We start from the raw sequence: 22,254 nt of genomic DNA, 5'->3' as shown, positions 1-22,254 counted from the left end.
AAGTTACTGTGAAAATCTCCTAGTCGTCACATTCTAGCGCTTGTTCGGGTACACTAAGGGAGAATTCAGAATGTCCAATTCATCTATCAAGCACCTAACAATGGGACTTGTGGGATGAAACCGGAGCACACGAGGGAAACCCAAGCAGATGGGGAGAATGTGCAGACTGCAGAGACAGTGACCCAAGCAGGAATCGAACCTGGGACCCTGGCAATGTGAAGCAACAGGGATAACCACTGTGCTACCGTGCCGTGGCATCGTTGTGCTGCCGTGCCGCCCAGTTCAAATGAAAAGCCATCTTCGTTGTTTTATAAAGTGTTTACTGGGAGAGAATATATTTGTGTTTATTACAGTTCAGTGAAATATGCCTGATGGAATTTGTAGCTCATTAATTCAGAGGTTTCAATGATAGGGACTGGATGGTATCCTGGAGTAAACAAGTTCAACCCCCCTTCCTAGACAAACTGGGTGAACATTCGATCACAACAGAATTACCACAAATAGGCAATTCAAACACTTTTAAATGAATCAGTGAATGTGCGAGTGGTCCTCAGTTTAAATCCTGGGCGAGGCCTTTTTTGTGATTTATTTTGGGTTCCTGCTGTGGCGTAATGGTCTAGGTCTTTGAACTGATAAACCACAAACCTAGAGCCAATGCTCTTGGGTTCCTGGCTCGAATCCCACCACGGCAGGTGGTTTCAATAGAAAAAAAATCACAATGCAGCACTTGGATTTTCATACCCAATTAGTATTTAGCCGTTAATCAGATCAGACAAGCCAGTACTTGCTTATTAACATCCAGTGGAAAAAAGATAACTTATTACATGGGATGACTCATGATGCACAGCAGAGACACAAGCCACTTGGCCCAACCAGTCAATGCTGGTGTTTATGCCCCACTTGAGTCTCCTCTCCTATTTCCTTATCTAAATCTACGTGTGTGTCCCCCCCCCCCCCCCCCCCCCAATGCTTGTCTGGTTCCCCTTAAGTGCATCTGTGCTATCCACTTCAACCAGTCTGTGTGGTGGAGCCACTATTTGGCGAAAGAAGCTTCTTCTGAATTTCCCTGTTGGATTTCTTGTTGACTATATGATGTTGAAGGTCTCTGGTTACGCATTTCCTGTCAAGAGGAAACATCTCTATCCATTCTATCAAAATGTCTCAATTTTAAAGGCCTCCATTAGGTCACACCTCAGCAACCTCTTTTTTCCAAGAGAACAGAGACCCATCCTGTTGATCATTTCCAGATATATATATATATACGCATTTCTGGTATTATCCTTGTAAATCTTATTTACTCGTTTACACTACCGGCCAATAAATAACCCTTTGACAACTTCAGCAGTCTTCTCACCCTGATGGCCTGCAAGTGCAGGATTCCCAATTTAAATGGGAGATTTAGTCCACCGTGCCATGCACTCAGCCTCTACGTAAATTCCTGTTCAATTTTACATTAAATATTTTTTCTGATATTTTTAGCAAGGACTTAGCTTCAGCAGACCAGAACAAAAATCACACAAGTGTGGGACTGAGAACGAAAGAACAGCAGCTCTCTGCCTTTGAAGAGAAGCTCTTTGATGTGTGTGGAAGCCAGGATTTTGAAAGTGACCTGTATAAACTTCAGGATGATATCGAAAAGACGTCAAAGCAAAGAGGTGAGGATGAAACTTGTCACCTCTGACCTTGTTGAACATAACTATTGACTTCCTGCACCACACTGAAATTTGGTAAATGGCTGGTGAAACCCTGACTCCTATTAAAACCTGTCCTCTTGTTCATACTTTCCACCGTCTGTTTGGTCCGAAGCACCACAATGGCCACCAAGTTTGCTTCTCCTCCTACTTGGCTGGCACCATCTCTTCTGTCCACCACCTGGCCATGTTCCATGCTTCTTCCGTCTGCTTTGAAACATTTGTTAACTACCTATCTCCTTACCCATGTTTTAGCCCAAGACTCTTGCTAAGAAAGCCATCTTTTTCTTCATCAGCCTCTACAGCCAACTACTCTCCTGACCAGAAGGGTGGCAATCCTTTGACCTCACCATCTCTCGTAGTCCAATGCTTTCAAACTCTGACCACGTCTTCTCCAGACACCACCTTGAATTTTTCATCACCCACATACTCTGACCCCTTTAAACTTCACCTCCTTCTGTATCCTTCTCTGGCACACTTACACTTTTGAGCTTCAAGCTGTTTCGGTTTTATTCACTGCAATTCCCCTGCATCTATTACTTAGCCTTACATTGTCACCACCTCAGCCCTGGTTTGACCAGAATCTTTTACTGTCTCAGTTGTGCCCTGATCTGCCGCATTGCCAGTGCCTCCAGTCCAAGGGATGCAGACTTGTTGCACAATCCATCACCTGATCTGAATCGACCATATGAATCTTCCCTAGTCTTCCAGTCCTCCGCTACATCTGCACAACATTCTAGATCATGCATGAAACTCCTCCTTACCTCGCTCAAACCTATTTCCAATAAACTTCTGCCTTCTTCAAACTCCAGATAAATTGAGAAATGACTCAATCTCCTCAGATGTTTTACCCTTCAAAACTGCTATCATTACCCCTCTTTAAAAAAAATAAACAGCTTAGCTGTTCTGTCCTAGCAGATTGCTGACCCATTTCCAAAGGTTTTGTCCTCTCCAAAATCTTTGGACATTTTGTCACCTCCCAGATTTCTCCAGCAGTTCATGGTTTGAGTCGCTTTAATCTGATGTCCTTCCTTCGCACCAAACATCAAAGTCACAAACAGCATTCTTTGTGACCTAACTATTCTATCCCTTGACGCCTCTGTTTAAGATGTTTAAGCCATCAAACCTTTGTCTGTGCTTCCCTTTTGACCTTCATGGAACAGACCTTGTTTGGTTCTATTCTTGCCTATCCAATAAGGAGCTCACAGAATTTACAGTGCAGAAGGAGGCCATTCGGCCCATTGAGTGTGCACTGGCCCTTGGAAAGAGCACCCCACTTAAGCACACGCCTCCACTCCATCCCTGTAACTCACTAACTCCGCGTAACCTTTGGGCACTAAGGGACAATTTTGCGTGGCCAATCCACTTAATCTGCACATCTTTGGAATGTGGGAGGAAACCGGTGCACCCAGAGGAAACCCACGCAGACACGGGGAGAATGTGCAAACTCCACACAGACAGTCACCCGAGGCCGGAATTGAACCTGGGTCCCTGATGCTGTGAGGCAGCAGTGCTAACCAACGAGTCACCGTGCCGCCCTAACCAATAACTTTTCTTCCAACTGAACAATCATCTTAAGACTCCCACTTCCACATGCCCCACCACCCCGACCATGGACCCATCCTTGACCTAATCTTCTCTCTGTTACACTCCTTTCTTCTTGCCAGCATTATTCACTGACGGGGCCAACTTCACATTTATGTAACTGACATCCAGCTCTAATTCCACGCAATCCTTACAGCCGATGCTGTTTCTGTACCGTCAGACTGATGTCTGCCAGCGAGTGTGAAACAATTCATTCCAATTCTATACTGGGAACACCAAAGAGGTCATCCTCAGTCTTCACACAGTCCTTGCCCCCTGGCCACCTTCTCCATTCTCTGCTTGGTCACCGTCTCAAGAAAGTCTTCTGTATTCTGATAATCTCTTTGATCTTCCACGCGCCATCCTCTGTAAATTTCAGTTCACTCAAAAATCATTTACCTGTATCCGATCACACTATCCCTAAAACCTTTGTCCTCACTGACCTATGTTAGTTCCTGTTTAAATCACTCAAATTCCTTGGGCTGGATTCTCCATTATTGGTGTCAAAACTGTGGAGTTTTACTCCTGAAAATCCTGGGAAAAAGTGACACGAATTCCCAGCCCTGCAGGGGGCTAGCAGGGACCTGGAGCAAATTCCGCAGCTTTTGTTGCAGATACGGGCCCCCACACCTCCGGGTCAGAGGCCATGCATGCGAACCCCGCACAGTGATCAGCCATCCGCCTACAAGGCCCCCCATGACCTCCAATCGGCCCATCCCCAACCAGGGCGGTCGCAGACTGAGTCTGCAGCCACCACGCGAGCATCCCGACCGGCAATACCAGGTTAGTTCCATGCCGTCGGAAACTCAGCTGGTCAGGGGCGGAGGATGTCGGAGCGGGCCTCTGGCAATGGCCCCCGGTGGCGTGGCATACCCCCGGGTGACGCTGCTTTTTGGTGCCCAGAGAATCGCCGAACCAGCGATTCCGGGCCCAATTTCGTCATCAAACTGGATTCTCCATTCCGCCGCCAGCCACGATTTCGGTGTCGGGGTGCGGAGTATCCAGCCCTTTGTGTATAAATCACTCCAGAGTTTGCCCCTCCCCATCCCTGTAACCTCACCTAGCACATTACACATTTTGTGTATCCTATATTTAATGCTTGTTTGTCCATTGTAAGTTGAGAAGCTGATCTTGTTTGTCTCTCCCTCTCTATCACGTTACATTGCGTAACGCTTGTTTGCTGTTCCACCTTAATTGATTTGATTTATTGTCACGTGTACCGAGGTAAAGTGAAAAGTATTGTATGCAGTCCAGGCAGATCGTTTCATACATGAAAAAACATAGGACATACATAAACACACGATGAAAATACATAGAAACAGGCAGCGGGTGACGAATACGGAGTGTAGTACTATTCAGTAGAGAAGATGTGTGAAGAGATTAGTTCAGTCCATAAGAGGATCATTCGGGAGTCTGGTAACAGTGGGGAAGAAGCTGTTCTTGAACCTGTTAGTGCGTGTTCTCAGACTTTTGTATAGTCCGGTTGGAAGTGGTCTTTGATTATCCTGCCCGCTTTCCCAAGGCAGTTGGAGGTGCAGACAGAGTCAATGGATGGGAGGCGGAGTCATGTGATGGACTGTGCTGTGTTCACGACCCTCTAGTTTGTTACAGTCTTGGGCTCAGCAGTTGCCATACCAGGCTGTGATGCAGCCAGATGGGATGCTTTCTATGGTGCATCTGCAAAAATTGGTAAGAGTCAATGTGGACATGCCGATTTTCCTTAGTTTCCTGAGGAAGTATAGACGCTATTGTGTTTTCTTAGTTGTAGCGTCGACGTGGGTGGACCAGGGCAGATTGTTGGTGATGTGCACACCTCGTAGAAACTGATGAAGTGGACAAAAAAAACAGACGTATCCAGCACCCATTACAAGGCAATGCTGTTGCCTCTAAATTCTTACATCGTCAGATATTGGGCAATGGAAGTCAACTCCCATTTTTAAAAAAAGACAGCCATCCCGCAAACTATTAATTTTTTTACTATGCTTCCTTATTTTCTGAGGACATTGTACGAGATAGCTGCTGCACAGAAACATATTTTACATAGTCTTTACAAATTGCTGCTGTGTGAATGATCAGCTTTAATAGGCTGCAATAAAATCTCAATTTACAATATTGTATTATCTCTTGCTCACTTTGACACAATTTATTGTCCATCTCCTGGTCTTGAGGGGAGGTTGAATAAACTAGGATTGTTTTCAATGGAAAGACGGAGACTGAGGGGAGACCTGATAGAGGTCTACAAAATTATGAGAGGCATAGACAGGGTGGATAGTCAGAAGCTTTTTCCAAAGGTAGAAGTGTCAATTACAAGGGGGCACAGGTTCAAGGTAAGAGGGGGAAAGTTTAAGGAAGATGTGCGGGCTAAGTTTTTCATATAGAGAGTGGTGGGTGCCTGGAACGTGCTTCCAGAGGATGTGGTGGAAGCAGGCACATTAGCAACATTTAAGAGGCATCTGTATAGATACATGAATAGAGAGGAACTAGAGGGATACGGACTGAGTAAGGGCAGAAGGGTTTTTTTTTAGTTAGGGCATCATGATCAGCACAGGCTTGGAGGGGCGATGGGCCTGTTCCTGTGCTGTACTTTTCTTTGTTCTTATCTATAGGGGAGGTGGTGGTGTAGTGGGAATGTCATTGTTCTAATAATCCGCAGGCCCAGGTTAATGCCCCGGGGATATGTGTTTAAATCCACCCAAGGCAGCTAGTGGAATTTAAATTGTTAATTAACCTGGAATATAAAGCTAGTCTCGGTGAAACTGTTTGTTGTAAAAACCCATCAAGTTCAGAAATACCCTGTAAGAAAGGAAATCTGCCAAGCTTTACCTGGTCTGGCCGACATGAGAGTCCAGATCCACAGCAATTCTTTGAGTCTTAACTGGGCTCTAAAAGGACCGAGCAAGTTACTCATTTCAAGGACAAAAATGCTGGCCTTGCGAACGACACCCACATCCCAGGAAAGAACCTAACAGCATGATGTGGGGAATTAAATTACCCTCTGCCCTGCTGCCCCCAGCCAGCACCTCGACATGAAAACCAAAATCTGGTCTTGTCCCTTTATCGGTTTATCATTTTATTTTTCTAGCTATGCTTTCCGGAGCGACAGCCGTATACAGCCAGTTTATCGGCCAACTAACTGAGGAAAATGAGCCCTGCTGTCCCGTCTGTCAGCGCATTTTCCCCTCCGAGGCCGAGTTACAGGACATTATTGATGATCTGCAGTCGAAGCTGCGGCTTGTCCCAGATAAGCTTAAATCAGCTGAGTCTGAACTGAAGAAGAAAGAAAAACGCCGTGACGAGATGATGGGACTGAAACCGGTCAGGTACAAAATATACCAGAGCCACCCGTTCTGCTTAAATCTATTTCCATTTCACTTTCCCTGTTTATCAATTCTATTTGCTCTTCGATTTCTGGTTTTCTTCATTTAAAGAAAAATCCCTTTCTCTTTTATGTAACTTGCATGTTGATTCTCTAATAATTGCATCTAGCAATTTGCCTATAAGAAAGGTCAAACCAATTCTATGCTCTGACTTACTGCCCTTTTTATGTTCCCTTTTTCCAATTATTAATAACCCATCCTCAGCATTGATAATAAAGTCTGATCCAAAATTGCCATTTATAATAATAATATGATCTTTATTAGTGTCTGTGAAAATCCCCTAGTCGCCACACTCCGCCGCCTGTTCGGGGACACTGAGGGAGAATTCAGAATGTCCAATCCACCTAACAAGCTCGTCTTTGGGACTTGTGGGAGGAAACTGGAGCAGCCAGAGGAAACCCATGCAGACACGGGGAGAACGTGCTGACTCCGCACAGATAGTGACCCAAGCTCGGAATCGAATACGGGTACCTGGCGCTGTGAAGCAGCAGTGCTAACCACTGTGCTACCGTGCCACCCATTGTGCTACCATGTTGCCCACAAATTCATCTACCAGGAGTGGGGTTTAAACTATTCTGCCATTTCCCAGACCACTGCTTCCCAACCGATTTTCCAACATGACCCCATTTTGACATTTAAAATGACCCCAGATGCCAACAAAACAAAAACAATATTAAGCAGCATAGCAATATTCTGTATATCAGTGTTAAAGTTGGAGAATTATAGATCAACATTTAATACAACTTATAAATATGAAATTTATATTTTAATATACTTTGTAAAATGCCATTTTTTTATGTACTTGCATAAGTTGTGTAAAGCTTTTCATATTCCACTGTGACAAGGCTTGATGAAGCACCTCCCCTCCCCCTTCCTGGCACTCAATGGCTGCGCATATGTCCTGCTATACTTCACCCCCTATTCAGATGGCGGCCACACATGTGCCTTGTTGCACTTGTCCCTGTACAAGTATGGTGGCTGGAATACAATTTGCCCCCTATAAAGATGGTAGCCTTTAACTCCGGCATGCAACCAGAGTTACACAGGCCCACAGTTGCCATCCTGTTCAATGCAAAAGCGGGATCAATAGCTTCCTATTCAAGGCTTGCAACCTACACAAGACATGTATGAAGCCTCCTGCAGACCCACTAGGTCTGTTGCTCTCTTCTGCCTTGGGCAGCGACTGAGAAAGGAGCAGGGCAAAGACATTGCCAGACGCTGCCTGGGTGCCCGTGCAGTGCACAGTCTTGGGGTTGGAGAAGGGGGAGCTTGGGACCTTATCTATTGTTGCTGTGAACCCAATGGGATTTGCGACCCATAGTTTGGGAGTGTTGTCCTAGACCTTCACTCAAATCTGTTCCCTGAAATCCATCATTGGCTTTTTATATTCCTGGAATACACCTGACTTGTAAAAATTGCGAAAACTGTCCTCTTCTTCATTGTCATTTTAAGGACAAGAGAAGGCCACTCAGGCCTGTTTTGCCATTCAGTTTAAATCATGGCTGATTCTGTGCCTCAATCCCAGTTAACAATCTTTGATCCATATGTCTTGATGCACTGACCAAATGAAGATGAATAGGTGGGAGAGAATGCTACAATGCTGCTTTATGTGCAAATGGTGCCTAGATGTAGCAACACTGGCGAGTTTCGGCTCCCTGGACCCAGAATACCTGACGCTAAAATGCCGTCCCTACTACCTTCCACGGGGGTTCAGCTCCGTTATCCTGACGGCAGTTTACATCCCACCCCATGCGAATCTGAAAATCGCACTGGACAAAATATTCACCACCACAAATAGCCTTGAAACGAAACATCCCGAGTTCATCATGGCCGGGGACTTCAATCAGGCCAAGCTTAAGAGCGTACTACCAAGTTTACCACCAACACGTCACCTGTTCCACCAGAGGCCAAAACATCCTGGACCACTGCTACAAAAATATCAAACATGCCTACCGCTCTATCGCCCGCCCGCACTTTGTCAAATCTGATCACAAGGCTGCGCTCCTGCGCCCGGCTTATAAGCAAAAACTAAAGCGGGAGAATCCATGCATTGTTGGTCTGAGGAATCGGATGATCTCCTACGGGACTGCTTAGAGTCAGTGGACTGGTCAGTATTTAAAAACACTGCGATCAGCCTGAACGAGTACGCCACTACAGTAACTGACTTCATTAATAAGTGTGTAGAAGACTGTGTGCCAAAGAAGCAAATCCGCGTGTTTCCCAACTGGAAACATTGGATGAACAGGGATATCCACTGCTTGCTGAAGTCTAGGTCTGAGACGTTCAAATCAGGCGATCCTGATCTATACAAGAAAGCCAGATATGATCAAAAGAAATCCATCAAAGATGCCAAAAGACAGTACCGGTCCCAGCGAGAGCAAGCCCTCCACCCCAGAAGCCTCGGATGAACTTGCATCTGAGATCACCATTGCAGACGTTCGAGCAGCCTTCTCGAAGGTCAACCCACGGAAAGCCACTGGACCGGATGAGGTACCCGGACGGGCACTCGGGTCTTGCGCGGATCAGCTGGCGGGGGTATTCGCAGACATCTTCAACCTCTCTTCACAACAATCTGAGGTCCCTGTCTGCTTCAAGAAGACGACCATCATCCCTGTACGAAAAAAAAGCCAAGCAGCGTGCCTTAATGACTATCGCCCAGTGGCTCTGGTATCCATCATCATGAAGTGCTTCGAAAGGTTAGTCATGGCACGAATCAACTCCAGCCTCCCGGATTGCCTTGATCCACTACTTTTCGCCTACCGCTGCAACAGGTCCACAGCAAAGCCATCTCCATGGCCCCGCACTCGTCCCTGGAACACATAGAAAACAAAGACACCTATGTCAGACTCCTATTTATCGACTACAGCTCAGCCTTCAACACCATCATTCCTACGAAACTCATCTCCAAACTCCATGGTCTTGGCCTCGGCTCCTCCCTCTGCGACTGGATCCTGAACTTTCTAATCCACAGACCACAATCAATAAGGATAGGCAACAACGCCTTCTCCACGATCATCCTCAACACCGGTGCCCCACAAGGCTGTGTCCTCGGCCCCCTACTATACTCCTTATACACCTATGACTGTGTGGCCAAATTCCCCTCCAACTCGATTTTCAAATTTGCTGATGACAACACCGTAGTGGATCGGATTTCAAACAATGACGAGACAGTACAGGAATGAGATAGAGAATCTGGTGAACTGGTGCGACGACAATAATCTCTCCCTCAATGTCAACAAAACAAAGGAGATTGTCATCGACTTCAGGAAGCGTAGTGGTGAACATGCCCCTGTGTACTTCAATGGGAAAGAAGTAGAAACGGTCGCGAGCTTCAAGTTTTTAGGTGTACAGATCACCAACAGCCTGTCCTGATCCCCCCCCCCCCCCCCCCCCATTCCCCCCCCATGCCGACACTATAATTAAGAAAGCCCACCAACGACTACTTTCTCAGAAGACTAAGGAAATTTGGCATGTCAGCTATGACGACTCTCACCAACTTCTACAGATGCACCATAGAAAGCATTCTTTCTGGTTGTATCACAGCTTGGTATGGATCCTGCTCTGCCCAAGACCGCAGGAAACTACAAAAGGTCGTGAATGTAGCTCAATCCATCACGCAAACCAGCCTCCCATCCATTGACTCTGTCTACAATTCCCTCTGCCTCGGAAAGGCAGCCAGCCTAATTAAGGACCCCAAGCACCCCGGACATACTTTCTTCCACCTTCTTACGTCAGGAAAAAGATTCCAAAGTTTGAGGTCACGTACCGACCGACCCAAGAACAGCTTCTTCCCTCCTGCCATCAGACTTTTGAATGGACCTACCTCGTATTAAGTTGATCTTTTCTCTACACCTTGGTATAACTAACATTATATTCTGCAGTCTCTCCTTCCTTCTTTATGTATGGTATGCATTGTTTGTACAGCATGCAAGAAACAATACTTTTCACTGTATACTAATACATGTGACAATAATAAATCAAATCAAATCAATGTGCTTTCTGATTTCACAGCTTAATTCTTGGGCCAGCCTTCTGTATCCAAAGTGATGGCTTGTACTGTGGGGGTCGACTCTATGTTAAACATCGCCTGGTGTGGCGCAGGAGCCCCACTCTGGCACGGTGGTCTCTGCCACGCTTGCTTCAAAGAAGAACAGTGGGCTGAGAAGATGCACGATTTGCTGGCGTCTGTTCCCTCTGTGCCCTCTTCTCGGCCAGCTGAGCTTTACGTTTCTGTTCACCTCTTCCAATGCCTACCAAACTGTCATGGTCGTCAGCAACTGCTTCCTGGTTGTCACTGTCAAAATTTCCATCTTTATATCTCACATGTTGGTGTCCTTGTAGTGGAGGTATTTCCACAACTCCGTCCGAATTTACTTTCGTATGCAAATCTGCAAACTTGGATATGTAACTATTCCTTTCTCTAAGCCCCTGACATCGATTTAAAAAGAGTGGGAGCTGAGAGTCGGAGCAGAGATTAAAAAAGAGCAGAGCAGAGATTTAAAATGAGCAGGAGCTAATAGTCGGAGCAGAGATTTAAAAAGAGCGGGAGCTGAGAGTCACGGAGATTTAAAAAGAGCGGTAGCTGAGAGTCGGGGGGAGATTTAAAAAGAGCGGGAGCTGAGAGTCAGAGCAGAGATTTAAAAAGAACGGGAGCTGAGAATCTGAGCGGAGATTTAAAAAGAGCAGGAGCTGAGAGTCGGAGCAGAGATTTATAAAGAGCGGGAGCTGAGAGTCAGGGGGTGATTTAAAAAGAGCGGGAGCTGAGAGTCAGAGCGGAGATTTAAAAAGAGCGGGAGCTGAGAGTCAGAGGGGAGATTTAAAAAGAGCGGGAGCTGAGAGTCAGAGCGGCGATTTGAAAAGAGCGGGAGCTGAGAGTCAGCGGAGATTTAAAAAGAGCGGGAGCTAAGAGTCGCGGAGATTTTAAAAGAGCGGGAGCTGAGAGACAGAGCGGAGATTTATAAAGAGCTGGAGCTGAGTGTCAGAGTGGAGATTTAAAAAGAGCGGGAGCTGAGAGTCAGAGTGGAGATTTAAAAAGAGCGGGAACTGAGAGTCAGAGCGGAGATTTATAAAGAGCGGGAGCTGAGAGTCCGAGTGGAGATTTAAAAAGAGCGGGAGCTGAGTGTTAGAGTGGAGATTTAAAAAGAGCGGGAGCTAAGAGTCAGAGCGGAGATTTAAAAAGAGTGGGAGCTGAGAGTCGCGGAGATTTAAAAAGAGCGGGAGCTGGGAGTCGCGGAGATTTAAAAAGCGGGAGCTGAGAGTCACGGAGATTTATAAAGAGTGAGAGCTGAGAGTCGAGGAGATTTAAAAAGATCGGGAGCTGAGAGCCACGGAGATTTATAAAGAGCGGGAGCTGAGAGTCGGGGGGAGATTTAAATAGAGCGGGAGCTGAGAGTCGCGGAGATGTAAAAAGAGCGGGAGCTGAGTGTTAGAGCGGAGATTTAAAAAGAGCGGGAGCTGAGAGACAGAGCGGTGATTTAAAAAGAGCAGGAGCTGAGAGTCAGAGCGGAGATTTAAAAAGAGCGGGAGCTGGGAGTCGCGGAGATTTAAAAAGCGGGAGCTGAGAGTCACGGAGATTTATAAAGAGCGGGAGCTGAGAGTCGGGGGTGATTTAAAAAGAGCGGGAGCTGAGAGTTAGAGCGGAGATTTAAAAAGAGCGGGAGCTAAGAGTCAGCGGAGATTTAAAAAGAGTGGGAGCTGAGAGTCGCGGAGATTTAAAAAGCGTGGTTGCTGGGAGTCGCGGAGATTTAAAAAGCGTGAGCTGAGAGTCACGGAGATTTATAAAGAGCGGGAGCTGAGAGTCGGGAGGAGATTTAAAAAGAGCGGGAGCTGAGAGTCGCGGAGATGAAAAAAGAGCGGGAGCTGAGTGTTAGAGCGGAGATTTAAAAAGAGCGGGAGCTGAGAGTCAGGGAGAGATTTAAAAAGAGCGGGAGCTGAGAGTCTCGGAGATTTATAAAGAGCGGGAGCGGAGAGTCGGGGGGAGATTTAAAAAGAGCGGGAGCTGAGAGTCGCGGAGATTTAAAAAGCGGGAGCTGAGTGTTAGAGCGGAGATTTAAAAAGAGTGGGAGCTGAGAGTCAGAACGGAGATTTAAAAAGAGCGGGAGCTGAGTGTTAGAGCGGAGATTTAAAAAGAGTGGGAGCTGAGAGTCAGAACGGAGATTTAAAAAGAGCGGGAGCTGAGAGTCAGAGCGGAGATTTATAAAGAGCGGGAGCTGAGAGTCAGAGCGGAGATTTATAAAGAGCGGGAGCTGAGAGTCAGAGTGGAGATTTAAAAAGAGTGGGAGCTGAGAGTCAGAGCGGACATTTATAAAGATCGGGAGCTGAGAGTCGCGGAGATTTATAAAGAGCGGGAGCTGAGAGTCGGGGGAGATTTAAAAAGAGCGGAAGCTGAGAGTCGCGGAGATTTAAAAAGAGCGGGAGCTGAGAGTCGCGGAGATTTAAAAAGAGCGGGAGCTGAGCGTTGCGGAGGTTTAAAAAGAGCGGGAGCTGAGAGTCAGACCGGATATTTGAAAAGAGCGGGTGCTGCGAGGGACACCTCTGGACAGCAGGCTGAGATTAAGAAACAATTCAGGAGTGACATCACAGCAAAACAATAAGTTCATTGGCTGGTGTTATCGTGCGGGGCGCAGAGGTTGCTGAGTGAGTGCTTGCCGAGAAGGGGAGTGAATAACAGGTAAGCTCTTTCTTTCTTTTTCCTTTTTTATCTAGAGGGGATGGCAGGGAAGGAAGTGCAATGTTCCTCCTGCAGAATGTTTGAGGTGAGGGACGCCTTCAGTGTCCCTGCTGATTTCATCTGTGGGAAGTGCACCCATCTCCAGCTCCTCAGAAACTGCGTTAGGGAACTGGAGCTGGAGCTGGATGAACTTCGGATCATTCGGGAGGCAGAGGTGGTAATAGTAGAAGCTTCAGGGATGTAGTTACTCCGAAGAATAAACATAGATGGGTGATGGTGAGAGGGGCTGGGAGGAAGCAGTCAGTACAGGGATCCCCTGTGGTTGTTCCCCTTAGTAACAAGTATACCGCTTTGGATACTGTTGGGGGGGGGGGGGGGGGGACTTACCAGGGGTAAGCCATGGTATACAGGTCTCTGGCACAGAGTTTGTCCCTGTTGCTCAGAAGGTAAGGGGGGAGAGGAGTAGAGCATTAGTAATTGGAGACTCCATAGTTAGGGGGATAGATAGGAGATTCTGTGGGAACGAGAGAGACTCACGGTTGGTGTGTTGCCTCCCAGGTGCCAGGTTGCGTGATGTCTCGGATCGTGTTTTCGGGATCCTTAAGGGGGAGGGGGAGCAGCCCCAAGTCGTGGTCCACATAGGTACCAACGACATAGGTAGGAAAAGGGATAAGGATGTAAGGCAGGAATTCAGGGAGCTAGTGGAAACTTAGATCTAGGACAAACAGAGTTATTATCTCTGGGTTGTTACCCTTGCCATGTGATAGCGAGACGAGGAATAGGGAGAGAGAGGAGTTGAACACGTGGCTACAGGGATGGTGCAGGAGGGAGGGTTTCAGATTTCTGGATAATTGGGGCTCATTCTGGGGTCGGTGGGACCTCTACAAACGGGATGGTCTACACCTGGACCAGAGGGGTACCAATATCCTGGGGGGGAAATTTGCTAATGCTCTTCGGGACGGTTTAAACTAGTTCAGGGGCTTGGGAACCTGAATTGTAGCTCCAGTATACAGGAGGTTGAGAGTAGTGAGGTCATGAGTAAGGTTTCAAAGTTGCAGGAGTGTACCGGCAGGCAGGAAGGTGGTTTAAAGTGTGTCTTCTTCAATGCCAGGAGCATCTGGAATAAGGTGGGTGAACTTGCGGCATGGGTTGGTACCTGGGACTTCGATGTTGTGGCCATTTCGGAGACATGGATAGAGCAGGGACAGGAATGGTTGTTGCAGGTGCCAGGGTTTAGATATTTCAGTCAGCTCAGGGAAGGTGGTAAAAGAGAGGGAAGGGTGGCATTGTTAGTCAAGGACAGTATTACGGTGGCAGAAAGGACGTTTGATGAGGACACGTCTACTGAGGTAGTATGGGCTGAGGTTAGAAACAGGAAAGGAGAGGTCACCCTGTTAGGGGTTTTCTATAGACCTCCGAAAAGTTCCAGAGATGTAGAGGAAAGGATTGCAAAGATGATTCTGGATAGGAGCGAAAGCAACAGGGTAGTTGTTATGGGGGACTTTAACTTTCCAAATATTGACTGGAAACGCTATTGTTCGAGTACTTTAGATGGGTCTGTTTTTGTCCAATGTGTGCAGGAGGGTTTCCTGACACAGTATGTAGATAGGCCAACGAGAGGCGAGGCCATATTGGATTTGGTACTGGGTAATGAACCAGGACAGGTGTTAGATTTGGAGGTAGGTGAGCACTTTGGTGATAGTGACCACAATTCGATTACGTTTACTTTAGTGATGGAAAGGGATAGGTATATACCGCAGGGCAAGAGTTATATCTGGGGGAAAGACAATTATGATGCGATGAGGCAAGACTTGGGATGCATCGGATGGAGAGGAAAACTGCAGGGGATGGGCACAATGGAAATGTGGAGCTTGTTCAAGGAACAACTACTGCGTGTCCTTGATAAGTATGTACCTGTCTGGCAGGGAGGAAGTGGTCGAGCAAGGGAACCGTGGTTTACTAAAGCAGTTGAAACACTTGTCAAGAAGAAGAAGGAGGCTTATGTAAAGATGAGACATGAAGGTTCAGTTAGGGCGCTCAAGAGTTACAAGTTAGCTAGGAAGGACCTAAAGGGAGAAGTAAGAAGAGCCAGGAGGGGACATGAGAAGTCTTTGGCAGGCAGGATCAAGGATAGCCCTAAAACTTTCTACAGATATGTCAGGAATAAACGAATGACTAGGGTAAGAGTAGGGCCAGTCAAGGACAGTAGCGGGAAGTTGTGCTTGGAGTCCGAGGAGATAGGAGAGGTGCTAAATGAATATTTCTCGTCGGTATTCACACAGGAAAAAGACAATGTTGTCGAGGAGAATACTGAGATTCAGGCTACTAGACTGGAAGGGCTTGAGGTTCATAAGGAGGAGGTGTTAGCAATTCTGGAAAGTGTGAAAATAGATAAGTCCCCTGGGCCAGATTGGATTTATCCTAGGATTCTCTGGGAAGGTAGGGAGGAAATTGCTGAGCCTGTGGCTTTGATCTTTAAGTCATCTTTGTCTACAGGAATAGTGCCAGAAGACTGGAGGATAGCAAATGTTGTCTCCTTGTTCAAGAAGGGGAGTAGAGACAACCCCGGTAACTATAGACCAGTGAGCCTTACTTCTGTTGTGGGCAAAATCTTGGAAAGGTTTGCAAGAGATAGGATGTATAATCATCTGGAAAGGAATAACTTGATTAGAGGTAGTCAACACGGTTTTGTGAAGGGTAGGTCGTGCCTCACAAACCTTATTGAGTTCTTTGAGAAGGTGACCAAACAGGTGGATGAGGGTAAAGCAGTTGATGTGGTGTATATGGATTTCAGTAAAGCGTTTGATAAGGTTCCCCACGGTAGGCTACTGCAGAAAATACGGAGGCATGGGATTCAGGGTGATTTAGCAGTTTGGATCAGAAATTGGCTAGCTGGAAGAAGACAAAGGGTGGTGGTTGATGGGAAATGTTCAGACTGGAGTCCAGTTACTAGTGGTGTACCACAAGGATCTGTTTTGGGGCCACTGCTGTTTGTCATTTTTATAAATGACCAGGAGGAGGGCGTAGAAGGAGTGAGTAAATTTGCAGATGACACTAAAGTCGGTGGAGTTGTGGACAATGTGGAAGGTTGTTACAAGTTACGGAGGGACATAGATAAGCTGCAGCGCTGGGCTGAGAGGTGGCAAATGTAGTTTAATGCAGAAAAGTGTGAGGTGATTCATTTTGGAAGGAATAACAGGAAGACTGAGTACTGGGCTAATGGTAAGATTCTTAGCAGTGTGGATGAGCAGAGAGATCTTGGTGTCCATGTACATAGATCCCTGAAAGTTGCCACCCAGGTTGAGAGGGTTGTTACGGAGGCATATGGTGTGTTAGCCTTTATTGGTAGAGGGATTGAGTTTCGGAGCCATGAGGTCATGTTGCAGCTGTACAAAACTCTGGTGTGGCCGCATTTGGAGTATTGCGTGCAATTCTGGTTGCCGCATTATCGGAAGGATGTGGAAGTATTGGAAAGGGTGCAGAGGAGATTTACCAGAATGCTGTCTGGTATGGAGGGAAGATCTTATGAGGAAAGGCTGAGGGACTTGAGGCTGTTTACGTTAGAGAAAAGAAGGTTAACAGGTGTCTTAATTGAGGCAAAGAAGATGATCAGAGGATTGGATAGGGTGGACAGTGAGAGCCTTTTTCCTCGGATGGTGATGTCTAGCACGAGGGGACATATCTTTAAATTGAGGAGAGATAGATATAAGACAGATGTCAGAGGTAGGTTCTTTACTCAGAGAGTAGTAAGGGCGTGGAATGCCCTGCCTGCAACAGTAGTGGACTCGCCAACACTAAGGGCATTCAAATGGTCATTGGATAGACATATGGACGATAGGGGAATAGTGTAGATGGGTTTTAGAGTGGTTTCACAGGTCAGCGCAACATCGAGGGCCGAAGGGCCTGTACTGTGCTGTAATGTTCTATGTGAACAACTGAGACTCCAGTACAAAAACTGAGGGAGCACCATTGTCACATTCCACCAGAGTACATTCCCAATATCCCCAAACTCAATCTCCTACGTCCCATCCAATCATCAATCCGTGATCTAAGGTTACATCCCACGTGCTCTTTGCAAGTCACCAGGACCTGATGAGATGCAGCCGAGGATACTGTGAGGAGTAAAAGAGGAAACTGCAGAGGCGCTGGCCCTCCTTAAATAGAGGGCTGGCCCCAAGGCCATGAGTTTACTTGATGTGGGCGTCGCTGGCTAAGCTAACATTTATTGCCCACCTCTAGTTGCCCTTCAGAAGGTGGTGTTGAGCTGCCTCCTTGAACCGTGGCAGTCCCTGAGGTGTAGGCGTTGTTAGGGAGGCAATTCCAGTACCAAGCAACAGTGAAGGAATGGCAATATATTTCCAAGTCAGGATGGTGAGTGACTTGCAGGGCAACCACCAGGTGGTGGTGTTCCCAGGTATCTGCTGCTTTTGTGGTCATTATTGATGGTAGTGGGCGTGGGTTTGGAAAGTGTTGCTTAAGGAACCTTGGTGAGTTCCTGCAATGTATCTTGTAGATGGTACACATGTCTGCCACTGTTTATTGGTGGTGGAGGGATTGAAAACTGGTGGAAGGGATAGTAATAAAGGGGGCTGTTTTGTCCTGAACAGTGTCGAGCGTCTTGAATGCTGTAGCTACAGTTATCCAGGCAAGTGGAGAGTATTCCAACACATTCCTGACTTGTGTCTGGACAGGCTTTGGGACTCAGACGGTGAGGTTAATCGCTGCAGGATCCCTAGCTTTTGACCTGCTCTGGTAACCGCAGGGCAGATCTAGGCACGCTGGTTAAATAGCGGGAAAGGCCAAAATTGAGATTTGCTACCTAAACTGCCTGCTCCCGATGGCAAGTTCCGGATCGCATCTGGAGTGGGGGAAGAGAAGCTTTTTGTCTGTGAGACTTTCAAACCATCTTTAAATATTATGGATACCCAATACAGGGGAACTACAGCTGCTGCCTTTCTGTCCTACCAAACACTCCCTGGACAGAGCCAGATGATAGCTCAAAATTGCAAAGAGATATTGACAGATCAGCTGAATAGACAAAATTGTGACAGATGGAATTCAATGTAAGCAAGTGTGAGGTTATCCATTTTGGACCAAAAAGGATAGGGCAGAGTAGTTTCTAAATGAAAAGATGTTAGGCATAGTGTCTCTATGTCCAAAGAGAGTTGGGGGTTCAGGTGCACAGATCCTTAAAATGCCACGAACAACTGCAGAAAATAATCAAAAGGCTAATGGAACGTGAGCCTTTATATCTAGAGCATTGGAATATAAAGGTGACGGGATTATGCTGCAGCTATACAAAACCCTGGTTAGACCCCACTTGGAATGCTGTGAGCAGTTCTGGGCACCACAGCCTAGGAAGGATATTTTGGCATTGGAGGGAGTGCAATGTAGTTTTGCAAGAATGGTATCTGGACTACAAGGTTAAGTTATGAGGAAAAATTATGCATTTTAGACCTGTTTTCACTAGATTTAGATGATTAAGAGGTGGTCTGTGCAGGAGGGCTTGCTCGTGCAAACTGGATGTTTTTAAAGGCCTGTTTTGTGTGTTGACTGTGTATTCTGTTCTGGATTTGTGGGTCACCTGTTCATGCCCCCTGTGTTCCTGTGGCCCGGTTCTCGGACAGGGTGGTTATGGAAGATCAGGCGCCAATACTGCAGGAGAGGAGGGGCGGTTATGGAAGATCAGGCGTCAATACTGCAGAAGAGGAATGGCGGCGGCCCTGCTCTGTTGTGCAGCCCAGAGGTTGCTGGGACACCTTCAATGACTACCGATGACATTTTATGTTCAGCGGCCATCTGCTGCTCCTGTTATGGGAGCCGTGCGGGCTGCTGGTTTTCCTTGGTTTCCTTTTCTACTGTGGTCTATGTTTGTCGGGGTGGTGGTGGTGGGGAATTGTATGATGGATATCATGAAACTGCGGATTATCTTTTTGCCAGTTGCAGCCCCTCCTGCCTCTGTAGTGTTGCTAACTTTGGTTGGCTCTTAATTCGTTGCTCGTTGTATCTTTACTTAATTTGCTCTGTTTCTATAACCTTTGCTCTAGAGTCGCCAGGTATCTTTATGATAACGCCACGAGGTTCAAGTTCAAGTATTGATCAATAACTCGACACACCAATTAGTAAGATTCAAATCAAAACACATTTATTATACACAGTCAATCACTACTCATGCATAAAACTCTACTTACTAGACTATCTTTAACACTAAAAGGCCTATACTTAGCTTCGGAACTGGCCCACCAGGTCAGGGGAACAAATGGCCTTTCGTTCGATTCTGAGTCTGCAGGATTCAAAAGCTGGTATGGACTGGTAACTAGGAGCGCCTATCTCGTAGCGAGCGTTGACTGGAGACTTACTTGGTTGGTGCGGCAGCGAGGCAGGTCACTGTCAAGGGTTGGTTCGAGCTGCTGAGTGACCCTGCCAAGAAGGACGAATTGAACTTGGGGACTCTATTTTATAGTCCCCAGGGGCTTCACGCCCTTTTGGGCGGACCCCGTACCTGGTTCCAAGTGATTGTACTACATTCTGATCACTTGGATCGATTTCTCAAATACTGGAGCCGTTCCCTGATCGCTGGGCGGTCCCTAAGTGTCCGTTGGCCTTCCTTTGTCTTGGCTCCTGCTGGCGCCGAGGAGTCTGGCTTGGTCTTATTCACCTTAAATGTTTCAATTGTTCCCGGGGATCGCTCATTAATATGCAGATGGCTGTTGGTTTCAGTGCTGTCTGGGTTTCTGCAAGTTCTAATACACAGGAAACTTTGCACCTGCTAGTTTTTCCTGGCTTGACTGAATTTCCCTGCATTCTTTGCGGACCTCAATTTTAAGTCGGGAAGTGGCCAACCCAGGTGGCTACACTGGCCCGGGAGTCGCTGGAAGATACTGCCTGTGCTAGAAAAGGAGAGGTGGTTTTCGCTCTCTCTCCCTCCATCGCTATGCACCAGGTTGGCGAGACATTCCGGTGGTTGGCTTACCAAGCAGCTTACCACTGATGCAGGTCCACTGTAGGGACTGCAAGGGGGAGGGGTGGTCAGTTGTTCTTCCACCATTGGCAGTGTATTGCTCTTTTGCCTGGCGGATGTTGCGACCCCTCTCGTTTCTATGGCCTGGACCCCAGCAAATTACCAGTGCTGGAGAAGTGGTGAGGTGTTCTATCCGACTGCTGCTGTGCCCAGTGTCGGCGTGCCATATAACAGGCTTCTCAGCAAAGTTGAAGCCCATGAAATAAAGGGACAGTATCAATATGTAATTGGCAGTGATAGGAAACCATGTCTTGGTGAACAGTTGTCTTACGGACTTGAGGAAAGTTTAAGTGGAGTACCCCAAAGTCTGTGTTCGAATCGCAACTTTTCTTCATTTGTTAGTTGTAAGTTTGGATGTAAGAGCACAATTTCAAAATTTGCAGACGACTCAAAACTTGCAAGTATTCTGAACTATGAGGAGTATAGTGATAATGTTCAAAAGGACCTGGATAGATTTGTGAAATAGACAGACGAGTGACAGATATTTAATGCAGAGAAGTGTAAAGTGACTCATTTTGGTAGGAAGTATAATGAGAGGCAATATAAACTGAAGAGTACAATTCGAAAGGAGTGTAAGAGAAGAGGGACCTGGCTGTACATGAATACAAATAATTGAAGGGGGCAGGTCAGTTAGAGAAAGCAGTTCGTAAAGCATGCAGGTTCCTGGGATTATAAATAAGGGCATAAAGTACAAAATCAAGTAAGCTATGATAAAACACTGGTTCATCCTCGACTGGAGTGTTGCGTCCAGTTCTGGACCCCACACTTTAGGAAATGTGTGAAGGCATTTCAGGGGCTGCAGAAAAGATGAATGAAAATGGGAGATTCATGAGAGATGAGGAAATTCAGGTATGCGGATAGATTGGAGAAACTGGGGCCGTTTTACTTCTGTAAAAGAAGATTTCAGAAGAAATTTGATACACATATTTAAAATGATGAGATTAGACAGAGCAGATAGGAAAAAAATGTTCTCATTGGCAGAAGGATCCAGTACCAGAGGACACCGATTTGAGGTGAACAAAAATGCAATGGCGGCATGAGGAAGAACTTCTTTACACAATGTGTTAGGGTCTGGAATACACTGCCGGTGACTGTTGCCACAAAAACCTGCTTTATGTCAATTAATTACTTTTTTTTTTTCAAATATTCTCCCGGCTGGAAACCCAAATTCAATATTTTAAAGCAGAGACTAAAGATGACTTGTGCTCGCAACCGAAGTTGACAAGATGAGCTATAATGTCTGCAAAGACCCATCAAGAGCAATGACCGGGGAGTATGACTGAACTACATATTCTATCCCCAGTGGCAAGACTTCTAAGGCCTGATGTATTCAACTAGTGGAGACGAACCATTAAACCTAATCGCTTGAACAATGGCCCTTAGCTGAGAGGCGGGAAATCCCAAACATGAACTGATTAAGTTACAAGGAATGATACACAAGTAAAAACCATATTTGAATCACTGGATGACATTCATGTGACAGACCCACCCTTTTTGTGTTTAAGATTCTCCTTTCTCTGCAGTAAGAGGGCAAGCAGCTGAGATGCTGATGTGAGAAGATGTGAGTGGAGTCCTCTCCATCTCTCCAACCCACCTAGAAAGCTTTCCAACCACATTTGTTGACTGTTACCACCCAAGGACATCCTGCTGCAGACAGAGACTTCTTGAAGGAAATAAACCCCACACTACTGTCTTCAGAAGAACAGCTGAATCCGCCGACTATATCTTTATATTTAATTGATGAAGGTAACGGCCGGATTGCAAACTCATCTTGAAACCAGTCAAGTCACCAACCACCACACACTGTGTACCCTTTTATTTCTATAAACTCCAACTTAATCTATCCTAACCACTCTAGGCATGTGTAAGTCCAAGCATTGTATTATTTTACTTAGCTTGGGTTAAGTGTAA

At 46.4% G+C, this 22,254-nt stretch overlaps 1 protein-coding gene across 3 annotated transcripts in view; it reads left to right on the top strand.

Moving 5' to 3' along the window:
- Positions 1–22,254, top strand: part of rad50 (RAD50 homolog, double strand break repair protein) — a 247,401-nt gene that overhangs the window by 130,155 nt on the left and 94,992 nt on the right. For all 3 annotated transcript variants that reach the window (XM_072512634.1, XM_072512633.1, XM_072512635.1), the window contains exons 13-14: positions 1,480–1,655; positions 6,358–6,595. In XM_072512634.1, the coding sequence (XP_072368735.1) occupies positions 1,480–1,655; positions 6,358–6,595 (414 nt within the window). The remainder of the gene's footprint in view (positions 1–1,479; positions 1,656–6,357; positions 6,596–22,254) is intronic.

Source organism: Scyliorhinus torazame, chromosome 7, assembly GCF_047496885.1.
Source record: "Scyliorhinus torazame isolate Kashiwa2021f chromosome 7, sScyTor2.1, whole genome shotgun sequence".
In the NCBI taxonomy this organism is placed as follows: domain Eukaryota; kingdom Metazoa; phylum Chordata; class Chondrichthyes; order Carcharhiniformes; family Scyliorhinidae; genus Scyliorhinus; species Scyliorhinus torazame.
This window is presented reverse-complemented; position numbering and strand designations above follow the sequence as displayed.